The 24,447-nt window shown below is 40.5% G+C and overlaps 1 protein-coding gene across 3 annotated transcripts in view; it reads left to right on the top strand.

Moving 5' to 3' along the window:
* The window catches only part of CLYBL (citramalyl-CoA lyase), a 234,279-nt gene extending 210,527 nt beyond the window's left edge, over positions 1-23,752 (top strand). Inside the window, exons 7-9 of one of the 3 annotated variants that reach the window (XM_070380782.1) lie at positions 3,568-3,692; positions 22,504-22,623; positions 23,634-23,752. In XM_070380782.1, the coding sequence (XP_070236883.1) occupies positions 3,568-3,692; positions 22,504-22,599 (221 nt within the window). In that variant the 3' untranslated portion in view covers positions 22,600-22,623; positions 23,634-23,752. The other 2 variants (XM_070380783.1, XM_070380784.1) reach the window with 2 other exon arrangements.
* The last annotated feature ends 695 nt before the right edge of the window (positions 23,753-24,447 follow it).

Below are 24,447 nucleotides of genomic sequence, written 5' to 3'. Positions count from 1 at the left end.
AACTGTGGCAGTAGGAGTAATGCCAACATTTTGCATTTGAGAGAGTGCATAATATAGGCAAGGTGCCTGACCAGAGATCTTTCAGTCTAAATAAAACAAATATTATGTGTTGGTGCTTTTAACACAAAGAGTTAAAAATGTGATTCCCCCAAATCTGCTAAATGAATAAGATGTCTGTTATAGAGAACTATTTTCTCATTCATCTGAACTATTAACAAATGAATCGCCCCTACATTTAGTAGTGACCCAGAAGGAAAGAGACCCAGAAGGAAAGCGTCCCTGTCTCTGTACCTGTGACACCTGCCTCTTTCCAATGACCTGTTAGGATGTGACCCAAATGGAAAAGTTGGAGAAAGACTCCATGAAATCTATCTAATACACCCTGATGTTGTTGGTCTAAACTATGTGGCATTGGCTGCCAAGCAGCCAGATGTTGCTCTGAAATGGGCACTAATACAATAAAAAAAAAAAAAAGAAAGCACTGAATTGATGGGGCCTCTCTGATCATCACTCAGGATAACCTGGGTGTCCTCTGCTTCCTCCAGGGTAAGTGTTTGCTCCAGAACTTGTAAGAGACTTTGTGAGTTTCTCCAAGAGACAGAACTGAATTAAACTGGTCCCTAATTCGATCGAAGCAGACAAGTTATTTCAAATCAGATTTAAATTTCTAGATTGTGCCCAACTCAGTGTGAGGCGCTTACAGACTTGGCACCATTGTTTCTCAACAACAGGGAGTATTAAATCACACACAAAAAAATGGAAGTGGAAGGGAGGGGGCGGCAGGGGAGGGTACAGTGCCCACTATATATTCAGGGGAACAAGTCAGGAAAGTAGGAAGCTGAACTTCAGAGCCATCTTGCAATTTTTAGAAAGAAAGGTCTTTCTTGTCCCAACATTATTTCTATTCACCAATAAAAGGTGATTGGTTTGATAATAAGATAGGAGATTATTGGTAGTATTTTTAAACAACAAATGCTTTAATGAGCATTTTACACCACTCATGATCTGTTTGTCCTAATTATTTGTCATGTAATTGCCATACTTTGAGCTTTGCACAAAAAGGGAGAAAAGGAAAGAAGGAAGAAAAGGGGAAGGAAGGAGGGAGGGCAGGAAAAGAGAGCTGCATACCCTATTTGAAGCAAAAGCCTGAAAGTTTTAAAATTCAATGAAGTATTGTGTTGTCTATAACACTGATAAGGATCTATACTATAAGAATTTTCCAGGCTTTAAAAAATTAGATTTTTTTTTAATGAATTGTACTTTTGTGACACTTAACCATGCCTCAGACAGCAGGTCACAGTTTCTCTTCTGTAATCATTGTTTCACAGGGCTACGATCCATGTAGATTGATTTTAAGTCAATGCATTAGCTATATAAATGACTATTAACTTTAGGAATTATTTTTATAAAAAGAAACCAAAAATAAATCTTGGAATAAAGCTTTAACAGCCGACTTAGGCATCACAGTTATTCCAGTACTACATGCTGAGAAGAAAGATTATAAATATGAAGCACTATGGGTTTTCTTCTTTTTTGCAGTCTTTTGTAGAAGACAAAAATGACACCATCATACAGTTACCTAAAAGACTTGACAGATATTGATTTAAAGCACGATATATCAAGTGGTACTGTAAAAAGGATTTCATGGTCATAAATTTTAATGTCTTCCAATTTTGCACCCTCTCAGTAACTTGTCAATAACAACTCTTCTGTATAAAATATTTGCTTCACTCCCACATGGCATAAAAGTCTGCCGTTCAGTTGTTGGGATATATAAGATCAATGAAAGATAACTTCACATATGGAGGTTCATAAATTTCTAAAACTTAACACATATCTTAAAATTAGCCTCATTACCAAAATATGGCTACTTGAAAGCCTCCATTAGTTTCACAGCATTGTAAATAGTTTATGTTTTGCTTCTCAATTTATGGTATCTGTACCAAGAAGTTCCCATGAAATCTGGCTTTTTACCCATCAGTGTAAATTGTGTACATAAATTATAAAATTCAGGACTAACAATTAGTACACAATGATGACCAGACTGACATCCTTTATTGATCACATTGTAACAACTGTTAGATTACTTAAATATAATTTCAGTATCTGATATTGAAAAAACTCTCATTTGTCATCACTGATGTTATTTGTTCCCAGAAATTATCCCTCAAATAATTTAAAGCATCTTTATTTATATAGGATTTTAATGTTATTATTAGTATGCTCTCAGATAAGAATGAAACAACAATGTGAGGATGTTTTAATTAAGCCACTCTGAAGACAAGATATTGTTATATTTATTCACTTAAACTCTTTTTCATGAAATGCTAAAAAATTTTTTTCTTAGAAACATTGTTCTTTTTCCTATTCGACAGAATAATGACAGTAACAGGAATGGACTTTTATAAAACATCAAGGATATAATTTGTACTTAAAACAGCTATTTCAAAAGCAAAGCAAATTGATATGCCAGCAAATATACTTGGCAGAGTAAATTATCATTAAGCATGCATTCATTTTTAAAGAACCAAATGTGTCTATAATTTTATCATATAATAAAACATAATCTCATCATTATTACAACATTAAATTATGTTGTACTTTATTAATGACCTGATTAGATTTCATTCTTCCCTGATTGCTAAATTGTTTTTTTTAATGAATGCATGATTTCATATAATCCTGTGACTCTTGTGTAATATTTTTATTTAAGATTCTTAAAGCTTTTTTAAAGCTGTCTCTGTAGAAATAAGATTTCTTCTGCAGTGTCTAATAATCTGTATAAGGGAGAAATATCCAATCTTCATTCCATAAGCAGAATGGGAAAATCTGGGGCTTTTTTTTGTTGTTAGAAAAACATTTTGTAATTTTTTATTTAAACATTTTAAAATGTGGTAATCTAGAGACCTCAGTGTTCAACTCTGCTTTCTTTTTTACTATACTGGATAAATTTTTTTAATTGAAATCCAATTTTCTATTAGTGGTTAGACAGGATGCACCATATTCATCTGAAAGAACGAAAATTAAATGTATTATTGTAAGACACCATTTGATATTAATGTAGTTATAACACCTGCTTCTGTAAGCTCTATGAAAACCGACAGACTGCTTTTAAAAGAAATCATGGAAGGTGGAATAATGGTACAGAAAAAGCCAAAGACAACTTACAGAATTGGAAAGAATTAACGTGTAATTTTTTTCTACTTTAATTCAAAATAATTGTTCTAATTTGCAGACATTATCCTCTAAAGTTCCAGCCAAAGCAGTCAGTCAGTGGGCTGCCTGGTCAATCCACCTGTAACTAAAAATGAGAGATTATCTGCACTAAGGTGACATTTCTGTAGCATCCAGAACACAATTGCTGCCATTGTTGCATTTGTTCTTCTGTGGTGTTCTGGAAAGGCCTGCCTGATGGAGGTCATTTTCTTTTTAAAAAGTTCTGAACAGAATGAGTTATTTTACATACACTCTGTAAGGCAGGCATTCAGGAGCTTGGCGTGGTTGAGACATTTTGTTTGAACATCTGTTTGTTGTTTTGTGTTTCCGGTGTTATTAATCTTCTCATAGGTAAGCAGGTGATACACCCGAACCAAATCGCGGTGGTCCAGGAGCAGTTTTCTCCTTCTGCTGAAAAAATTAAGTGGGCTGAAGAACTGATTGCTGCCTTTAAAGAGCATCAGCAATTAGGAAAGGTAAACGTGTTAAAATGCCCCGAAACGGTGGGTGAAACTCATGTTTAAAATACTGTGGAGAATAATGAAAAAAAAAATATTGTTTGCGTGGTTCTAAAAAAACTCCTATTTGGGGGAGGAGGATTTGTGTGGGCTTAGACGGGGACATCATTCATCAGTGAGAAATTCATTTAAGGTAAATTTGTTGCTCGTTCCTAAATATTTCACTCACTGGCTCTCAAGTTTCCCATTTTATTCTTTTCATAAACTATACTGGCAGCCTTTGAGAAAATAGAAGTCTGTTTAGTTTTACTCTACAGACCCCAATGTGGCATTCATATGAAAATAATTTTAGATCAAAATGAGAGCAAGTTGTAATGAAATAAACACAGTTTGATCAAATGATTCTTGGGGAGAGAAGAAATAAATTTCAAGTTATTTTAATTTGGAGGGGGGAGTACAAAAATCTCCTCCGGTTTAGTCATTTAAGAGTGGGAGGTTGTCTGTGTGTTAGTACCAATTTCTGGACCTGAGATTTGGATCGAATGGAAAGCAAATTAACACTGGAGTACGGTTGTTCCTAATTTAGTGCATCATTGAGCCTCGCGTTTCCTGCTCTGTGGGTTTCTGCTGTGTAAATATTGCAGTGGTGATGCACAATCTGTCTCCACTTTGTGCCAGTAACACTTAAATGAGGTGTCGCCCGAAGGAAGATTTTATGCTAGTTGCAGCATTGTCAGTTAATTATCTTAAAGGTTATTTGCAATAATACCGTTTGCCTCTTTTTAAGGGGATGGGAGGAAAGTTGCCTTTATAAATCTGTCCTAGAGGTTATATCTAAAGTTGGCTTTGTTACTTACATAAAGAGTGAAGTTTTGATGCCTAGCATGGAAAACTACTCAGGGGAGAAAGAGTGTTGAAACATTATAAAGTTTCTAAATGTTAAACAGTACGCCCCCCACCAAAAAAAAAAAGAACAAAATTGGTTTTCAGTGGTGACCCGGTGACATCAATGTGAAACGTGTGGCTTGTACTTTTCATTGGAGTAAAAACACCTAAAAATCCCAAGATTTTCAAAACTAGGTAACAATATTAAATGGGTCACTCCCTCCCTCTCATTACCTGCCTTCAGTCCCAACCATGCACGCATGCTTGCCCTCACATACTTTCAGGCTCCTTTATGCACAAACTTGCACTTAAAATCAAAAGGCAGAAAATGTGACACTAGAAACATCCAAATCAGGACTTATACCAATTTCAGGATAAATAGCAACCTTTCGTTTGGTATCAGTAATAACCATTAAAAAATTGCAGTTCATAACAATATTTTTTCTATATCTTGACCCCCCAATTCAGTTCCTCCATGAATAAATATATTTATCTGGAGAGAAGAGCCCTGTGCTTTTACATTTATGTATGCAAAATAACTCCATCCACTCCCCTCTCCTGCCTGCTTGCCTGTGCACACACTGCTAAATGTTCTTTACCTCAGTGTGTACCTTATTCCAGCTAAGGATATGCGCCTGATGAGTACTTCCTCCTGACATAAACTGAGGCAGGATGGGCACCGTCAAAACGCAGACCAAGTAGACTTCCAGTCTGGGCCAACAATGCCTCCCTTTACTGTCTACACTGGGTTTCACATTGAATAAAATCAAAGGATGCCACTGGCATTGTAAGCAGCTAGCGGTATGGGAGAGGCTTCCCTAAGTTTCAGTAGCCAGCAAACAAAATTCAAACTAGAGACACATTCTTTTACTGGCATTTAAGTTCTTGAATGAGGGGAAAAGCAACACTTTTCCATTGTATCGTGAAAGTGCTGTTCCCAGGGAAAATTGCCCTAAAGTGTCCTTGCCTTGATGATGGCAACCTACATGTTAAATTATGAACTGTTGGGGGTTTTTTCGTTTTTGTTTTTAAATAAGAAATGCCCTCTTGTTGAGGCATAAGCTTTCACAACATTGTGGTAGCACAGCCTTTCTTAACACAGAACCATAGAAATGAGAGCAGAAGGGAGATTTACTATTAGGTCATTTCTTCCCTGCCTCATTCGTGTAGGTTTGTTTCCTACAGCAAATTCTCCTGGTGCTTTGTCCAGCAAGGTTTAAATGATTCAAGTAATGGGGCTTCCAGTGGGGACATATGGTTATTTTATCCAGTTCGCATGTTTCTTTCGCTTTGCCTATAAATTGGTCACAAAAATTGGGTCTGCCAGGTAGGTGACTCTGGGTCTTGAGGGGTCTTGGGGTTTAAATAATGTAGGTTCTGTTTGTAAAGATTTAATATAAATAGGTCGCTCAGTTGTATAAACTACTGCTTCCAACAAACATCTAATCTGTTTTATTTCAAATGTGACTCACTGATGAAAACATAAACCCTCGGATATTTTGTCCAAAGCACAGGTGACTCTCTCAGCGAATGGGAAGCTGATGGTTTGTGTCCTAGGGAGATACTTAAAATTTCTAAAAGATGTTTTTTTTCACCCTTTGATGAAAATTTCATTCAAGTAATGCTTTCAAGTAGAAATGACCCAAGAAGGCAAAATTATGTATCATTGCTTTTCTCGACTTCCTGCTCCTATCTTAAACTATATTTTGCCCTAAGACGAAAGGTATAGCTAAAGTTCACCGTTAGTGCTGAGTCATTTGTATTTTCTATAGTAGTAATAATAATATTAGTATTAAGAAATTAAAGTTCTACCTTTTTTCCTGTCCCCTCCAAATAACAAAATTCATGAGAATACTTAGATCCAAAGTAGATAAATTATTGGGGTTTAGTCTTTAGTATCATGGGAAATTTTTTAATTTTATATTAATTGAAAGTTCTAAGGAAATAAAGTTTGATACCCTTCATCCTAGTGTTGGATAAAAAATACTTTACATTAAAAATAATTTTGAAATAATAAATAATAATCTGCTCATATAATCTGTCACTGTAGGGCAGGTAATGATACTTATAACTGCTTTGTTTAAGGAAACTAAAGATATTTTCAAGCTAACAAAATTTGTCTGGCATAGTAACAGCTCCCAGCATAAGAATTAGGACTGAAGATTAATATTAGGGACTCATTAAAATCTGTTGGAAGTAATTTAAACATTCCACATACTCTATGCTCCTGTTTTAATTCCTATAAGCTAAAATATTTCTGCTTCAGCTGACATCAGTTCTGAGGTATATATCCACACTATTAATCAAACTTGAGTCTTTCTTCTGTCCTTCTAGAAAAATACATTTTGAGATACAATCAGCATGTCATTAATTATGTTAGCCTCAAATTATTTGGTGAAATATTTTAGCCAGGATAAGTCACTCTCATGTGATTTGTCTTAAATTTGTATTTTCTTAAAAGTTTACATCATTTTGATGTCATTTTCATAATAATGATTTCAATATTTGAAAATTCTCCATTTAGAACTGAATTTAGTATTGTTTATTTTAAGATATGATTTTAGCAGTTCTTTTGTTATCAACTAAGAATTATGTATAGTATGAAAATTGGATAATTGAAACCATCTCAACAAATTAGTTAATATTAATAGAAACCTTAATTTATATATAAACACATACAACATACATATTTGTACTAAATATACATTCATATATGTATGATAGTGTATATTTTTTCATGTCTATATTCTAAACACAGTGTTAATTTCATCACTTCTTGGGCAAAAATGACAGCTAAAGGAAATAGTCGATTGCTTTTTTAAAATGATTGATAACGCCAGGAAATTCTAATTTAAGAATTTACCATTTCTTTCCAAATAGAGACTCTTACAGAAAAATATGAAAGAATAGCAGAAGATATTAAGAATAGCAACATGTATTAGGTGAGATTGATTTTTAAAGGTACTTTGCTAGAATATTCATATTTCTGCAGTGTCTGGCTGCCAATATGACTTTCTACATTTTCAGTGTTCTAAGCAGTCTGTTTTATTCATATGAAATCTTTAAATGCTTTGGTTTTTGGAAGGATTTTGTTTAAATTTTTCAGTATTTTTTGTTCATTTGCAAGCTGGCTAAAAACCAAGGAAGGAAAAGTCTCTACCTTTAAAATCTAGGTTCCTTTAGTAATTATAAAGGTCAAAAACAAGGTCACTAGCTGACATAATGACTATAAACGACACATATGACTGAAACATTCTAACTTCACTCCGGAGAAAGCAGTAATTCAGATTAATATGTTTACATTAATGAGCAAATTCTCTACAGGAGTATAAATGGGAACTTATATCTTAATAAAGAAAGAAAAAAGAAAGAGGTTTTTTTTCCCTCATGTAAGTCTTTTGATCTAGAAAAATCCAAAGAATAATACCCCCTCCCCAGTATTGAAAGCAAGTTATTTTCATAGGTATCTGATTGTGGCTCACACACCTTTCATTTGTGTTTCCAAATGCAGGGCTTTACAAAAGAAATACTGTTTGGTCCAGATGGCCTTCTAGAAGGCTCCCTGAGAGAACTCAGAAGTCTCTCTAGCCAAAAATATTGTTTCCGCTTATTCAAGTGCCAGAAATCCCACTGCCACTCTTTCACGCAGATCAAATAAACCATCCAAAGATTTGGTTGTTGTCTTTGTCAAAGGAAAGAGTTGATTCCGCTAATAGACAGCAGTGTGCCCTCCTACACTCATGCACCCCACCACCCACAGCCTTGCCCCATTTATTTGTAAGCAGAAACACTCAAAATCAGAGTGATTGCCAGTGAAAATGAGAGAGGAAGGGACCTCACTCTTCTTTTGAGATGCTTAGTTATTGCATTTCTCCATTTATTTCCTTGTTCATGAAAATCTTTAGAACTATATGCCATACTTTTGACTTTTAAAAAGTCAAATTCTTAGAAAGTTGAGTCTGCCTACGATGACTTTAAGGTTGATCTGATTAACAACAAATTGCATTTAAATCAAGGCAGTACACTTTTACTGCTGATCATATCGTTATTTCACACAGGTTTAGTGGCAAGTGGCTGGCTTAGTGTTAGAGGATAAGAGATTTTGTATGTAGGTTAAATCTGATGATTTTTCAAGTTGTTTCATCCTTAATTTATAACACATTCCTAAAGGTATTTTAATCAAAATACTTCTCTTCTGGCTTATATTTTTCAGGATTTTTTTTTTCCTTGCTTAATTTCAATTGAAAACAATGTAATTCTGTTGGATGAAATCTCAGAAAATCTTCTAGTTAAATCCTTTCAGTTTACAGCTTAAAAAATACACCGAGACCCAATAAGGGTTTGGAAGTTACCCAAGGTCACTCACACCCAAGGTGGGGATCCAGCCCCTACCAGAAATCGGGGCTCACTTTGTCACTAAAGATATGAGCAGAATTAACTTAAATCTGGTTTCAGTTTGGTCACAATGAATCTGCACGCTAATGACCAAAACTAGAAAGAGCTTTAAAAAGTATTCACTCAGAAACAAAATGTGAATTTGATTAGTTCAGATTAGAATCTTTTTCTTCGTCATACACTCCTTTTTTTTTTTTTTTTTTACATGAGCAGTAAGTGATGAGAAAAGAAAGAGCACTGAAAATCCATGTAACTTCCCAGCTATTATTCCCCACGTGGCTCCCTCCTTCTCAATTCTGTCTTGGCTGTGTCCACCTGCCCTGCCCTAGAAAGACATCTTGGCTCTGATCACTGCAAACCTCTTTCTGTTTTATTAGTCGTTCCATCTCCTAAGCTAGGTTGGAAACTCTCAGAGCTAGACTGGGGCCTTTGGTAAAGAGGCCCTGTCTGACCCCGAGCTGGGTTTCATCTCACTCAAAGGACAAGTTCCCAAAGTCCTATTCTCAGTTACACCTGTGGTTGCAGAAATACACCATGCCTTTCAGCTCCTTTAAGAGCAAGAACCAAGCAAGGGCCATGAAAGGGTGGCTTTACTCTGGAACATCTTTCTCTCTCATTCCCTCTTATGAGACTTCTCCCTCTCAGGATGTGTGGGTCTGCGTGTGTTTCTGTGTATGTCCTTCCTCTGCCTTCCCTGCTCCCTTTCCGTGGATTCTTTTTGGTTTTCTCTTTTTCTGTATCTCTCTCTCTTCCTTTCTTGCCATATCATCTCCACCACCCCCACCCCTGTCCCCTGGCTTCTCTCCTTCTGCTGATTATACTAGAGAGGTTCCGAGCATTCCTTTGATATTTTGTGATGCTTATTAAAGAATTATTTAATTCTTTTTAATATTAAAAGCAGACAAATCGAGCTTTTATTTTACTAAAAATAGAAAGCAAGAGTTTCTAGAATTCTCTTATTTTTTTTCAAGTTAGTGGACCTCAATGAAAAAAAAAAGTGGGGGCATTTCTTACCACTAGCCCAGAGAGTTAAGACTTTTCCCTATTGTACATCCTCCTGCAGCATCTTAGAAATCAATACACAATACACATTTAGTAAATACTATTTAGCTAGCTGGTTTCTAAATTTCTGACAGTGCTAAAAAGAAATTATTCGTTGTACTTTTTAACAATATATATGATACTGGCATTTTTCCCCTTCTAGAAAAATTGAAAGAAAAATTTTTCACTAATTATTTCATCAGTTATTATTCATCATTTATATTTTAGTAAATGCTTTAAAATTTAAAGTGCCTTCTAGTTAATGTTAGTTTGTTTAGATTATTTTCCAAAGAAAGAATAAGACTACAACATATAAAATAGAAGAAGTTTAAAATTATTGGTCTTAGCTTCAAACTGCTATAAAATGGCCTTCATTCTCTGCTTTTCTCAGTAATATCAGCTTAAATTTGACATAAAATATTAAATGCAAGGTATTTCCACATTTATCTCAGTATTAAAAAATAAAATATTTTCCAACAAGATATCTAGTTTCAAAAAAATCTGAGCAGTGATAGTTGCAGAATTCTATGTAATTAGTAAAAGTCAACGAATTATATTCTTAACAATGGGTGAACTTTATGGTATGCAAATTATACCTCAATAAAGCTATTTTTAAAAAACAGAAGATTAAGCACACCCTCTAATTTGCTGGCAAATGCGGAAACTCCTTTAGATTGCAATATGCTTATAAATCCAATTGTTTCACCTCGGTAGGTAGCCTTCCATGTGGCATAGTTGTCCTGATTTTTCCAAATTTCCTTATCAAAAGATATTTAAAGCCTTCTTGATTCCTGTCCTGATCATTCTGCCTGAATATTTTAAAAGATAAAGCTTGTTGCCTACATTTAGTGGGTTCTGAGAAGAATCTTGGAAACAGAAGGTGCCTTTGGTCTCCCTGTCTGTCTGTGAAGTAAAGAGGCTCTGGTCCACGGAGACACTCCATCTGGGCAAGTAGACAGCTCAGGACAGGTCACGTATTAACATAATTGACCCAAACATTCACCTCAGCGCTCCTCCCTACTGTTCAGCCACCTCTACCTTCCCTTCCAAATTCATCTTCCAGATCTTCTGCTAATTCTTCTTTACTTCACCAGTTTCCTAAAACTATGGGCAGAGTCTCAGATTAATCTTACCAATGTCCAACACATGCGTGTTTCTACTTCCTGTATAGAGCTCAAGCTAAATGATTTCATGCTTCCTTATTAAGAAGCAAAATGTTAATGATAATCTTCATTTTACATCCACTCAGTTCCCATGTTCCCAAGAATTTCCTCTTTTTATGCTATACCTTTCCTTTTCCTGCTTACCAGCTACTGAAAACTGTACCGTTTGACTGAAGCCTCAAGCTTATAAATATATGCTTAGAAATCCAGTTGTTTCACTTTGGTACATAGTTTTTCATGTGGTATATACTTGGCCTGATTTTGGTTCCCAACTTCTGGTCACCTGCCTTTGATTAGAACCTCCTCCAGCAGATATTCTAAGTTTCTTTTTTTTTAATTGTTTAAAATGCATTTGTTTTCAAATACTGGTTCTGTGTCAAATACATAGCACCTCTGAGTCTCATTTCTTACAGGGACAAATCAGTCTGTGATTTATAAGAGTTTAGAGGGAACAGGGAGCTTTGGGGAAGGGAGAGTCATCCTCTGCTCATACATGTCCTAGAACGCGGATGACTCTCAGAACCTTTAAAGCTAGTCTGGAATCTTCAAATCTGGTCATAGTCCGATGCTCTGCTCCTCCCTGGCCCTTCCTGGGATAAACCGGATGACACTTTCTCTGACTAACAATGGCAGTAGCAGTGACAGCCGCAGCTTGGTGGCAGGGGGCCTGGAGGTGGACACAGCCGCAGGTGGAGCTGACCGCCCTGATGACGGGAGTGGCAGCGGCGCACTGCGGGCAGGACCACAGCCGTGGTGACAGCGATGGCAGCGGTGGTAACAGTCGTAGCTCCCACACACTGAGAGCCTGTTGAGTGATGTACATTCTTTTATTTAACCCTACAAGGGGTAGGATCATCATCCCCATTTTACAGATGAAGACATCGAGGCTCAGATCACTCCAAGCTAGGAAAAGGCAGAGCCTGGATTCACATTCAGGTTGGGGGGCTTCCCTGGTGGTTCAGTGCTTAAGAATCCACTTGCCAATGCAGGGGACCTGGGTTCGATCCCTGGGTCGGGAAGATCCCCTGAAGAAGGGAATGGCAACCCACGCCAGTGTTCTTGCCTGGAGAATCCCATGGACAGAGGAACCTGGCGGGCTATGGTTCATAGGGTCACACAGAGTTGGACATGACTGAAGCGAATTAGCATGCACGCACTGCCAGTGCAGGGGACACAGGTTCAGTCCCTGATCGGGGAAGATCCCACATGCTGCTGCAAGGCAACTCAGCCCACGGGCCACAGCTACTGAAGCCTACATGCTCTACAGCCAGGGCCCCGAAACTTGAGAGTCGCCTCTGCTGCGGGCCACTAGAGAAAGCCCCCACACTGCAAGGAAGAGCCTGTGCGCTGCAACACAGACCCAGTGCAGGAAAAAAAAAAATTCCGGTGGAGCTGAGCAGAAAGCCCATATTCCTAGCCACTCTTTGTGCATGGCTGTTTGTTTCAGCTGCAGGCTCCTGAGTTCCACTGAGAATGTGCTCACCCGGGCAGCTGCCCATTGCTGTTTGGTGGAAAGTCACAGAAGGGCCACTTGAATGGACAACCCGCACACCCTCTTGGGCAGCACTGACCTGGCTGTGGACCTGCAGTGGGGGCATACAAACCCCTTCATCCCACTCTCCAAGGAGGGTTCTATGCTCTTCAAGCCAGACAGCTCCAGGGGAAAAGACAGGAGGGAGGCTGGGAAGGCTAAGGACAGAGCTTCTCCACGCTTTTCCACCATTTAGAACACAGAAGATAGACCTGACAGGCTGCTCAGGGTGCAGGATTCCCAGCTCCGGACACCCCCCTCTGAGGCCATGCTCCGAGGCAGGGGCAGAAGGGATCCTCTTGCAGCAGTTCCACAGTCCTGCATGGTCACTGTATTCCCCAATCAGGCACAAAATGAACCCCCTTCAAATATTCCAACTGTTAACATTCTTACGAATTATTTAAAGGGCCTCCCCATCAAATGCTAAGGAACATCACCCCTCAGAATCTCGGTGCCAGCAGTAATGACAGACTAGCCCAATGTGAACTGCCCATGTTGAATGACTTCAGTTGGGCTTTTAGAAATTTCAGGTGGAGATAAATGAGCATCTGCAAATTCTCTGGTCATAGGAGTAAATGGCCATTGAATTTTAATTCAAAATATTAAAATACCTATCAAATAAGCACTCCAATTTAAAGTGTTTAAAAAAAGAAAAACATGTTTTCTATTTCCCAAGTCTTCAATAGTATTCTTTCATTGCCCATGGCAGTTTTAAAAGATGTTTATCCATAACACAAAGGGTTACTGATATTCAGAAGCACATATAAGGATCAAATGTCACCTCCTTTAATCCTTCTTACAAATGCTTCAGGTATTTTGAGGACTTAAAATGTCATTCACATTTTTATTATTGAATTTTTTTCTCACTGAAAATATCCTTTGGTGTTTCTGCCGTCATAATAATTATTGTTGAGAGCTTCCAAGTGGGAACTCTGAATGAAAGCACATTGTATTTCAGTGGTTCCCAAGTCAGTTATTAAGATCATGTTTTCATATATTTGTTTATCTGGACCTTCTCTGTATAGCATTAATCTTTTCAGCCTCATTTCAAGTAATGATATCTCTGAAATAACAGTTTAGACATTTTTTATGTCACATCTAAATAAAATTTTAAAATACAGTATATGTAAAATAATGTATATTAAATTTTTGGACATTAATTTTTCTATAATCATCTTAGGTACCATAGTTACCAGTCATAGTTTGTAGTATACTGATTAGTGGGAAGAGTTTGAGATTTGGGGTGAAAAACCCTAGATTCTAGTCCTGTCCTACTCATGTTTGTGACCCCATGGACTGTAACCCCCCAGGCTACTCTGTCTATGGAATTCTCCGGGCAAGAATACTGGAGTGGGTTGCCATTCCCTTCTCCAGGGGATCCTCCTGACCCAGGGGGAATCCAGGTCTCCGGCATTGCAGGCAGATTATTCACCATCTGAGCCACCAAGGAGTTCCTTTAAAAAGATATATATTTTTTACAGATACAAAGATTTACCTTTGTATCTGTAAATCAAATTGTTGGATCCCCAGACTATCGTAGAACAGAGGGAAAATTACTCAGAATAAAGGAAAAAAGTGCTTTAACTTCCTCCCCTTGGGGTCCAGGGATGAGTGAGTCTTGGGTCTGCCAGGGCAGGCAGAGAGAACAGAGGGAGTCCTGTGGGTTGCAGTCTCACTGCATCAAGCAGAGACTGAGTCCCCTGTGCTTTGTCCTGGGGGAAGTCTGTTATCCCTCTTCCGGATGGCTTTCACTGGTGTGAGAGTAGGCTCTGGCTCCTCAGGCCCTGGAGAAACCCCTTCATCAGTAGACTGAGCCAGTTAGCTTATACTGCGGTCCTTCATATTGCTTGATCTGTTGAGTCACTGGTGACCAGAGGCACAGGGAGCAGAGGACACAGAAGGCCAACCCCACTCACACATCTGGATGCACTGCTCCACTTCTCCCACTCCTCTCTTGACCTTCAGTGGGCATCCCTAACCTTCTAAAGCTGACCTTCAAAGTTCCGTTTCCCCCACAGCCCTTCCCAGGCCAAACCACCCCATTTGATGGCTCTTTCTGTAGCTTCTAATCCCTTAAGCACCACTTACAGATGGACTCGCTTGCACTTTTAATGGTAGGTCATTTGCACGAGTTAACCTGACCCCAACCCAGCATCGCATTTGTTTTGGTCTATCCCTGCGTTCTACTGGAGGCTCAGCCAACTCACCAGGGAGTATGACCAGGCCAGGGAAGGATCACATGGAACAAAGACACTTGCAGATAAAGGAGAGCAGAAAGGTAAGGTTGATCCTGTCTTCCCAAGTCATTCTCCCCACAGAAGAGCCAAGCTTCACTCAAAACCTTGTTTTGGATGCTGGGGACTCAAAGATATAGGAGACCCTGTTTTCAAGGGCTTCCCAGTGAGAAAGAAGGCACTGTAAACAAATAGTTACAGTAGAGTGTGCCGCTGCTGCTGCTAAGGCAATTCAGTCGTGTCCAACCCTGCCCAATAGACGGCAGCCCACCAGGCTCCTCTGTCCCTGGGATTCTCCAGGCAAGAACACTGGAGTAGGTTACCATTTCCTGCGACCCAATAGACAGCAGCCCACCAGGCTCCTCTGTCCCTGGGATTCTCCAGGCAAGAGCACTGGAGTGGGTTGCCATCTCCTTCTCCATAGTAGAGCGTGACAAGGGTTATGACAAGAGGGGGTGTGAGGGAAGGAAGGAGAGAAATGAGCCCAACCAGGGAAGTCTAGAAATGCTTCACAGACATGACATCTTTCTGTCATCTTGAAGTATAAGCAGCAGTTTGCCAGACAGACAGGGAAAGGACCATCACATCAGAGAGCAGAGCCTGTGGGAGGGGTGCACGTGAGCCTGGGTGTGTGTGTGTGGACTGGCAGGAGACAAAGCCGAGAGCAGAGGCAGGGTGTGGTCTCATCACAAGTGCTAAGGAGGTTGCTCTTGATTCTGTAAGTCCAAAGGGAGACAAAGCAAGGCTTAAAGAAGTGGATGATCTTATCTGATATCCTAGAAAAATAACCTCATGGTCCCAGTTAGGAAGACGCAGCTCCCCTGTGAATGTCCCAGCACTCTTTCAGTGAGACCCCTGCTAGCCAGCCTGGGGGCTGACAGCCTCCCCACTGAACGTCGGGTGCCTGGTACACCCAAGCTCAAATCCTTACCCATTAACCAAATTGTGAGGGGATCCAGGCCATCCTAGGACCTGTCCAAGGACTCCAAGTGTGTGATAGGATGAAAGCTGGGGGAGGAAAGAAGGAAACAGTGCCCATCAGTGTCTGTGAGAGCATCGTTTCCCCCATTGAGGGGTATCAGGAACAGTTAAGTTTGGGAGTAAGGAAGAGCTATGTGACAGGACGTCAGGGCTGGGCCTAAGAGATTTTAGCAAAAAAAGGACACAAGCAAGACCACAAATTTCATAGTGGTCAACGCTGACTAAAAGTTGTAGGAATTCACTAGGAACCATAGTGAGGTAAGTAATTCACTGGGCATAAGACTTAGGCTAAGTCTTACGATAGAAGGCATCACAGCATTGTAGAGCAACTCAGCTCCAATAAAAGTTAATTTAAAAAAAGAGACAGCATCATAGAGGAAAAAAGAAAATGTTACTCTGAAAAAAGGACTGTAACAACTGAGCTCAAATATTATTGTTAATTCTGACGTAAGCAATGCCATCATGGGAATGTGCCAAAGAGAACTCCCTGAATGCCCGAAGAAGTTATTGGAAAATACAGTGAGCAGGGAAAGAAGAAGATTCATTTATGGATGCTAGCAAATTACTCTTTTAGTACTCCAGAGAAAAAAAGTTTGCAAGTGCTAAGTGCCAGAAATGCAAAATATGTGACTGTTTCCCATACATATGATTACTGCTGTCAGCATCATCGTCACCCGTCCTTTTGCCATCAAATTGTAAGTCAGATTCTCCCCCCTTGAAGAACATCAGGGTCTAATAACATTCATGTTACTTCAATGCCTATCTCACCACCAGGCAATGACCCAGATGTTAGAAAACCTACAGCCCAATAAATAATTGTTTCCCTTCCTATGCAGATAACAACTATGCTAAGGTGATACTGCTCTTCACTGGCAGGAGGCTGAAGCTGTTTACATGTGTATAGAAAGATGCGCCAAAGTGGCCGACTAGTGATTTATTACAACAAATAACTCAATAGGTAATGGCTGAACAAAAGCTGTTGTGCACAGAGCCGAAGCCCCATGGCAGCTCTAGGGGCAAACGCATGGCACTGGGGGGAAACTTTAGGGGGAATCACTAGGTACAGAGCATCATGTCTAAGTCAGCAGTGCAAACTGGCAGACGTGGTCCTGACCGGGGAGAAGGGCAGCCTTTCCAGGCATCGGATCTCTTTGCTCACCACACTGGCTTTTTCTCTAATTCTTGTTGCATTGTATGGCACCTGCATCTCTTGAGAGCAAAGGTGGAGTTGTACCCATGTCAAAGCCAGCCTAACTGTTGCTACCCAGGAGAGCTAAAACATGGAGCTTCTCAAACTTCAGTGAACATTCAAATCATCAGAGGGCTCCCTGCCAATGCCCAAACCTTCAGCATGAAACCTCATCGGATGGAGCCCAAGAGTCTGCATTTTAACAAGCGGCCTCCCCACCAGATGATTCTGATTTGGGTGGCCAGGCAACCCACCCAGAGAGCAACCCACAAATGTGGGCCTGGAGCTCACACTTTGCATCAAATAGAGCTAGGTGTTATCCCAGCTCTGTACTTAAGAGCTACAGGGCAGACTCACAGAAGTTTCTTTGTGCCTCAGTTTCCTTGGTTATAATATGGGGATGGATACATCCTCATAGAATCAGAGTGGCCAGGGGATGGAGGAAGGGTAATGGGGACTAGCTGTCTGATGGGACTGAGTTTCACTTTTGCAAGATGAAGAAGTTCTCAAGGTCTGTTGCACAGCAGAGTGAATCTACCTAACCCTACTGGCCCGCACACTTAAAAATGGTTAAGATGGTGAACTTAGGTTAATTGTTTTTACTACAATTGAAAAAGGAAAACAATTTGTTAATGGTCGTGGGTTACCGTATCTACTTCACGGGATTGTTGAGAGCGTTACAGGAATAAAGCATGTCAAGGGCCCGGCACAGTCCGGGGCTAGGAACTGCTCAGGAAATTAGAGCTGTTATTGTTGCTGTACCAAAACACTGGTGGCTCAGATGATAAAGCATCTGCCTGCAATGCAGGAGACCCAGGTTCAATCCCTGGGTCAGGAAGATCCCCTGGAGAAGGATATGGCAACCCACTCCAGTTCTTGCCTGGAAAATCCCATGGACAGAGGAGCCTGGTGGGCCATAGTCCATGGGGTCGAAAAGAGTTTGACACGACTGAGCGACTTCACTTTCACTTTCTTTCTTTCTTTCTTCTTGCTGTAGTGATGGTTATTAAGGTTTTTAACCAAGAATGTTGTTCAGCTGCTAAGTCATGTCTCACCCTTTGCGAACCCATGGACTGCAGCATGCCAGGTTACCATGAATGACTTACTACTTAAAGGCATTTTTTTAATTAATTTATTTTTTTATTGAAGGATAATTGCTTCACAGAATCTTGTTGTTTTCTGTCAAACCTCAATATTAATCAGCCTTAGGGACACATATATCCCCTCCTTTTTGAACCTCCCTCCCACCTCCTGCCCCATCCCACCCCTCTAGATTGATACAGAGCCACTGTTTGAGTTTCCTGAGCCATACAGCAAATTCCCATGGGCTATCTATTTTACAGATGGTAATGTAAATTTCCATGTTACTCTTTCCATACATCTCACCCTCTCCCCATGTCCATAAGTCTGTTCTCTATGTCTGTTTCTCCATTCTGCCCTGTAAATAAATTCTTCAGTACCATTTTTCTAGATTCCGTACATATGCATTAGAATACGATGTTTATCTTTCTCTTTCTGACTCTTAAAGGCATTTTGAAACCAAATTATAGCCCAGCTCTTCAAGCTGATGGAAGTTCCGTCTTCTTTTTATGTATTTATTTATTTGTAACTGTACTGGATCTGTGCAGGCTTTTCTCTCATCGTGGTGCGTGGGGCTTCATTGCGGTGCCTTCTCGTTGCAGAGCTTTCAGCAGTCGCGGCAAGTGGGCTCAGTAGTGGCGGCTCCTGGGCTCTAGAGCACAGGCTCAGTAGTTGTGACGCTTGGATTTCGTTGCTCCTTGGCACGTGGGATCTTCCCAGATCAGGGACTGAACCCATGTCTCCTGCACTGGCAGGCAGATTCTTCACCACCGAGCCACCAGGGAAGCCCTACCACTTCTTTCCAGAATGGTCAACCAATTTCTCAGAAACGCATTGAGCTGTGAAACCAAAACTTATCTATAATCACTCATTAAGGAATGTTTCAAACCCTACCCACAAATGCAAATAGCTTTTGACAGTCTTCAGTTTTCTGAATCTTGACCAGCAGACTATTCAACTTCCCTTGTAGATCCCTGTGTTAAAAAACCAACCATGGGCTTCTCTGGGAGGCCAGTGGTTAAGATTCCACATGTCTACTGTATGAGGCACGGGTTCAATCCCTGGTAAGGGAACTAAGATCCCACATGCCTGCCCAGTATGCTCAAAAAACAAAAAAGACCAACCATATTCTAGGAGGATATTCATACTAGGAAGCCTGATTCTTAACACTAAAACCCTCAATTTTCAGAGATGAAGGACGCAAAGAAGAAAAATGTTAACTTTTGTTTTCTAGCTTAACAAAGGTAGTCAAACAAAATCCACCACCATAAAAGAGAGAAATGATCTCCCTGTCTTGAAACTACGTGAAATACTTTGCATCTCTGATGTGCACACAGAATTCAAAGCAGATTCAGGGAACATGGCGCAGACCCAAAGCCATCACCTTGATTTTCTGTGCAGCATTATGATTTCATGTGCATCTATGCTAATTTCATCTCTCCAGCCTATTATTTAAGCATTCGCAGGACAGATGTGCTGTTTTACAGGGCCGTAATCCACTTGGTAGGCGGATAACCAGGAGGCCTTTGGTCTTCATCACTTACACCAATAAGAAAACTAGACGATTGCCTTGTAAAGCAGCATGAGCCCCATGCCCTGATTCCACCTGTCACACTAACCCACAGAGTATCTTACAACTTCTAACCAAATTCATCACGGTCACAGAGATGATCAAAATTAGCTCCAGGTTGAATGAAATTAGGCAAAGACCAAATCTGGGGGTACAAATAGTAAGATGGGCAGGTTGGAAAATGACTTCACGGTGTAGGGTTTTAGGCCACACAGGTGTTCATCTGAATCAGATTTCTCATTCCAAGGCTGAGAAGGCTAGGCACTGGGGAGGATTCTAATCCTAATGACTTTTAACGCTCTCTTGATTAAAAAATAAATTTCATGACAGAAGCCAACACAATATGGTAGAGCAATTGTCTTCCAATAATTTTGTTATATATTTCTCAATATTGTATGATTATAATTGTTGATCAGTAAATAAATTTAAGAGTCACTGCTAAGGATTCCCTGCCAGTTTTTTTAACCTTCATTCTGTGTATAACTCTATATTATTATAAGGGGTGAGGGTTTCCAGGGAGCCCAAGAGACCATCCCGGAAGTCTTGAAAAATGACAATATTGACTGTTGAGGGGTGGTACTTGTAAAATCCACAACTGGAGGGCAGTATATATGAATGGCAGTATATACCAATCAGAGTCATTACATTGCCAAAAAAGGTCTGTATGGTCAAAGCTATGGTTTTTCCAGTAGTCATGTATGGGTGTGAGAGTTGGACCATAAAGAAGGCTGAGCACTGAAGAATTGGTGCTTTAGAAATGTGGTGTTGTAGAAAACTCTATAGAGAGTCCCTTGGACTGCAAAGAGATCAAACCAGTCAGTCCTAAAGGAAATCAACCTTAAATGTTCACTGAAAGAACTGATGCTGAAACTGAAGCTCGAATAATTTGGCCACCTGACACAAAGAGCAAACTCATTAGAAAAGACCTTGATGCTGGGAAAGTCTGAGGGCAGGAGCAGAAGGGGATGACAGAGGACGGGATGGTTGGATGGCATCACTGACTCAATGGACATGAGCTTGAGCAAGCTCCGGGAGATGGTGAAGGACAGAGGAGCCTGGTGTGCTGCAGTCCGTGGGGTCAGAAAGAGTCAGACACGACTGAGCCATAAACAACAACAACATATACAAATGGACCATTCATGAGGGCTGTCATTGCTCCAACCACCTCCAGGTCCCAAAAGACCACCCGCTCCCCGCTCACACTCACAAACTTACCAACAGAAAGAAAAGGAATTAAAAAGAGCTACGATTATGGAACTTCCTGCTGGTCCAGTGGCTAAGACTCTGCGCTCCCAATGCAGGGGGCCCTGGGATTCCATCCCTGGTCAGGGAACTAGATTTCAAATGCCGAAACTAAGACCCGGCACAGCCAAATAAATAAGGTGAAAGTGAAAGTGTTAGTTGCTCAGTCGTGTCGGACTCTTTTCAACCCGGTGGACTATAGCCCACCAGGCTCCTCTGTCCATGGGATTTCCCAGGCAAGAATACTGGAGTGGGTTGCCATTTCCTCCTCCAGGGGATCTTCCCAACCCAGGGATCGAACCCAGGTCTTCTGCATTGCAGGCAGATTCTTTACCATCAGAGCCATCAGGGAATATTTTTGAAAAAAGAAGAGCTATGACTGTAAGCGGCAAAAAGAAGTGATTAAAAGAACATGGATAACGAGACATTAACTTCAGACTCTGGGCATGCTGCTTCTGTCCATTTAATTCTTTTCTCTGAGGCACTAAGTAAACTACCTTGTCCTCTTAACGTGAGTCTGTAATGAAGGCTTGGGGTTCTGAGACCCGAGTACTAGCCCCAGCTCTAACTTTTCCTAGTGAAGTGACCTTGGAAAATCAAGTTAACTTCCTTGGGCCTCAGAGTCCTCACCTCGAACAGGACTGAGATCATGTGATACATTCAATAAGTATTTACAAAAGGTTAAAAAAAAAAAAACCTGAGCCTTGGGGGGCTTCCCTGGTGGTCCAGTGGCTAAGACTCCACACTCCTAATGCAGGGGGTCGGGGTTTGATCCCTGGTCGGGGAACTAGATCCCACATAGCACAACTAAGACCCAGTGCATCCAAATACATAAATAAGAATATATTTTTTAAAAAAAGTGAGTCTGTAAAATGGGGATAAACCAAGAGATTGCAGGTTCTTTCCAGGCTCACCATTCAACAGAGCTATGATTTCTTTGTTACAGACTCACGGCCCCTGTCACTTTAATCCTTTTCTGAGGAATGTGTACTGACAGACAGAGGGATCTCTTTTTACCCAGTGCAGTTCTACCTTCTGTCTTCCCATCACATGGTAGTGCAACCCCGCAATTAGGTTACAGCAAGAAGGAAGCATTCTCCTGTTAACCTGACCGTACAATTATTTACCCCAACAACAATCAGTTGCCAGAGTGTATTACTGTTTTCACACTCCTATGCAATATTTCAAAAAGCACATAAGGAAGTATTTACATTTTCCTTCCACCCTTGTTTTCTGCTTGATTTCAAGAGTTAAATGAACAGTTTCCAGTATCTTGTGTCTGACGGTTTTTCCTCTCCATTAAAACACTGAAGGGTTTTTTTTTTTTCCTCCCCCTCTTTAGGAGGAAGAAAAGAAGTCTGTCCCCTGTAATTTACTTTGGCTTTCTCAAAAGTTGGGTAGGAAAGTCAGTATAATTCAGGTGGAATCTGAAATGTTCTTGTCGTACAAGTGTGCACAGAAAGGAAGCCTATAATTTCCGAGCATTCTTTCAGGAAGTTTGTATTCTCTGTCTTCCAGGGAGCCTTTACTTTCCGAGGGAGTATGATCGACATGCCATTACTGAAGCAGGCCCAGAACATTGTTACGCTTGCCACATCCATCAAGGAAAAATGATCTGCTAAATGAAGCTCTCATCAGGTGGGCCGAACATATACAGTGGTTTTTCTTAAAGACAAACCATTATACTCAAGGCAACTTCTTAGTATGCTGGATTGGAGCCTTTCCTCGTTTACAGTTCATGTTAATCACATTTTTTTTTTTTTTTAATCTCACTGGGGCCAGTTATTCCTCTAAAAATGGACTTTCTTCTTTTTGGTTCCAAGTGTGTGATTTTACTGTTCATGGATGTGTTCCAAGTTTGGACTTCTGATTTCGCAGGGAGATAAAACAGTGGGGAGAGATGGGCTGTGAGTGAAAGTTAAGTCTTTAACAAAACATATTTTTCCTGAATACGTAAACTCCCTTCACCCTGCTGATGTTAAATGTTTCCCACATTGTTCATTGTTCACACAACACCGTAAATAATTTTTAAGAAAGGCCAACCTTTTAAAAAATAACAACTCAATGAAGGGACGGTGTTTATTTCACTAGTAACCTGGTAAAACAGCAGAGATGGCATAGAGAAGTTAAGGACCATACAGGTTTATATAGATACCTTGTAAAAATAAATCGTCAAAACTGGTTGCTTTCATCTCCACCCTCTTCCCCAAAATGAAACCTCCCTCTCCTCAGAGTGCTAGGTGATGGCTCTGAAAGCCCTCATCCTGGGTGAATGCTTTTGGGTCAACTGTTACCAGCAATTAAAATATAAATGTGCAGAAACACAAGACCATCTATTCTCTCCCTTTATTTCCCTGTTTAACTGTTTGCCATTGAGGCCATCTCCCCGCCGTAAATGTACGGCTGGGACAGGGCCTCCTCAGCAATAAACTTGTAGCCTCTGAGAAGACACAATGCCTCCGAGCTGGTGCATATGGTGCCCTGTGAGATTTGCATCACATTAGAGATGCGGCTACAGGTCATATGGGTGGTGTGGTTAACGGGCTTAGTAAAGCTGTTTTGAAGAGGTTAACCCAGCTTGTAGTAAGGGTAAATAAACATAACAACCAGCCATTCTTCCCTATTCAGCATGTGCTCTTATATTGAAGGCTAAAGGGTATTGAAGCCGCGAAGGATCAACTTGTGTTTGCCAGAGGACGCCAATGAAATTTGAAACACCAACAATCAGAGATTTTGTTTCTGCTCCTCATTAAATCATGAGCTTTTGTGTGGAGACTCCGGACGACTGTTCTTTAAGAAATTAACAGAATGGGAAGTTTTAAACTCTACACCAACCTTTTCATGACCTACACAGCAGCAAAGCTGCCACTCTCAGACAAACACCGCGGGGAAGGCTGTTCTGTTTATTTAAATTTGTAAATAGAAAACAGTTTTTTTTTTTTTTTTTTCATTTTTCACTTTCTCCTACGCCCTTTTTATCTACTACGTGGCCCCTACCATGTGCCCCAACCAGGGGTTTGCTTTTCTCCTACCTCTTCCAGCTCCTCCAGAAAGCCCGAGAGGGGAGTAGGGCTGACGGTTATATACAAGGAAAGGCACCATGGAACCCAAGCGAAGTGGGAGAGGCCCACAAGCAGTCACGCAGCATCCACCACCAGGGCAGGGCAGTTGCCACAGACACACGGAGGAACGCGATCCAGGCTGGTTAAGTCCTGGGAAACACAGGCTTAAGACATGAACTAATATTCTTCCCAACATGGGACAGGAGGAGACATCATCTCTTAACTGAGATGGGATGTGCTTGGCTGGTGTCCACTTGGGGGAAAAAAAAGGTGGGAACCTGCTTCCTCCTCCCTCAGAGGGGCTGCAAGGATGAAGGTGGGGTCTCAGCCAACTTGGCGGTGACCCAAACTGGGCTTCAGGACTTCGGACAGTGGCAGTGGGCAGCAGTCACGGAAGAAG

The sequence above is a fragment of the Bos mutus genome, chromosome 12, assembly GCF_027580195.1.
Source record: "Bos mutus isolate GX-2022 chromosome 12, NWIPB_WYAK_1.1, whole genome shotgun sequence".
In the NCBI taxonomy this organism is placed as follows: Eukaryota; Metazoa; Chordata; class Mammalia; order Artiodactyla; family Bovidae; genus Bos; species Bos mutus.
Note: the sequence above shows the minus strand (reverse complement) of the source record. Positions and strands in the feature narration are given on the sequence as shown.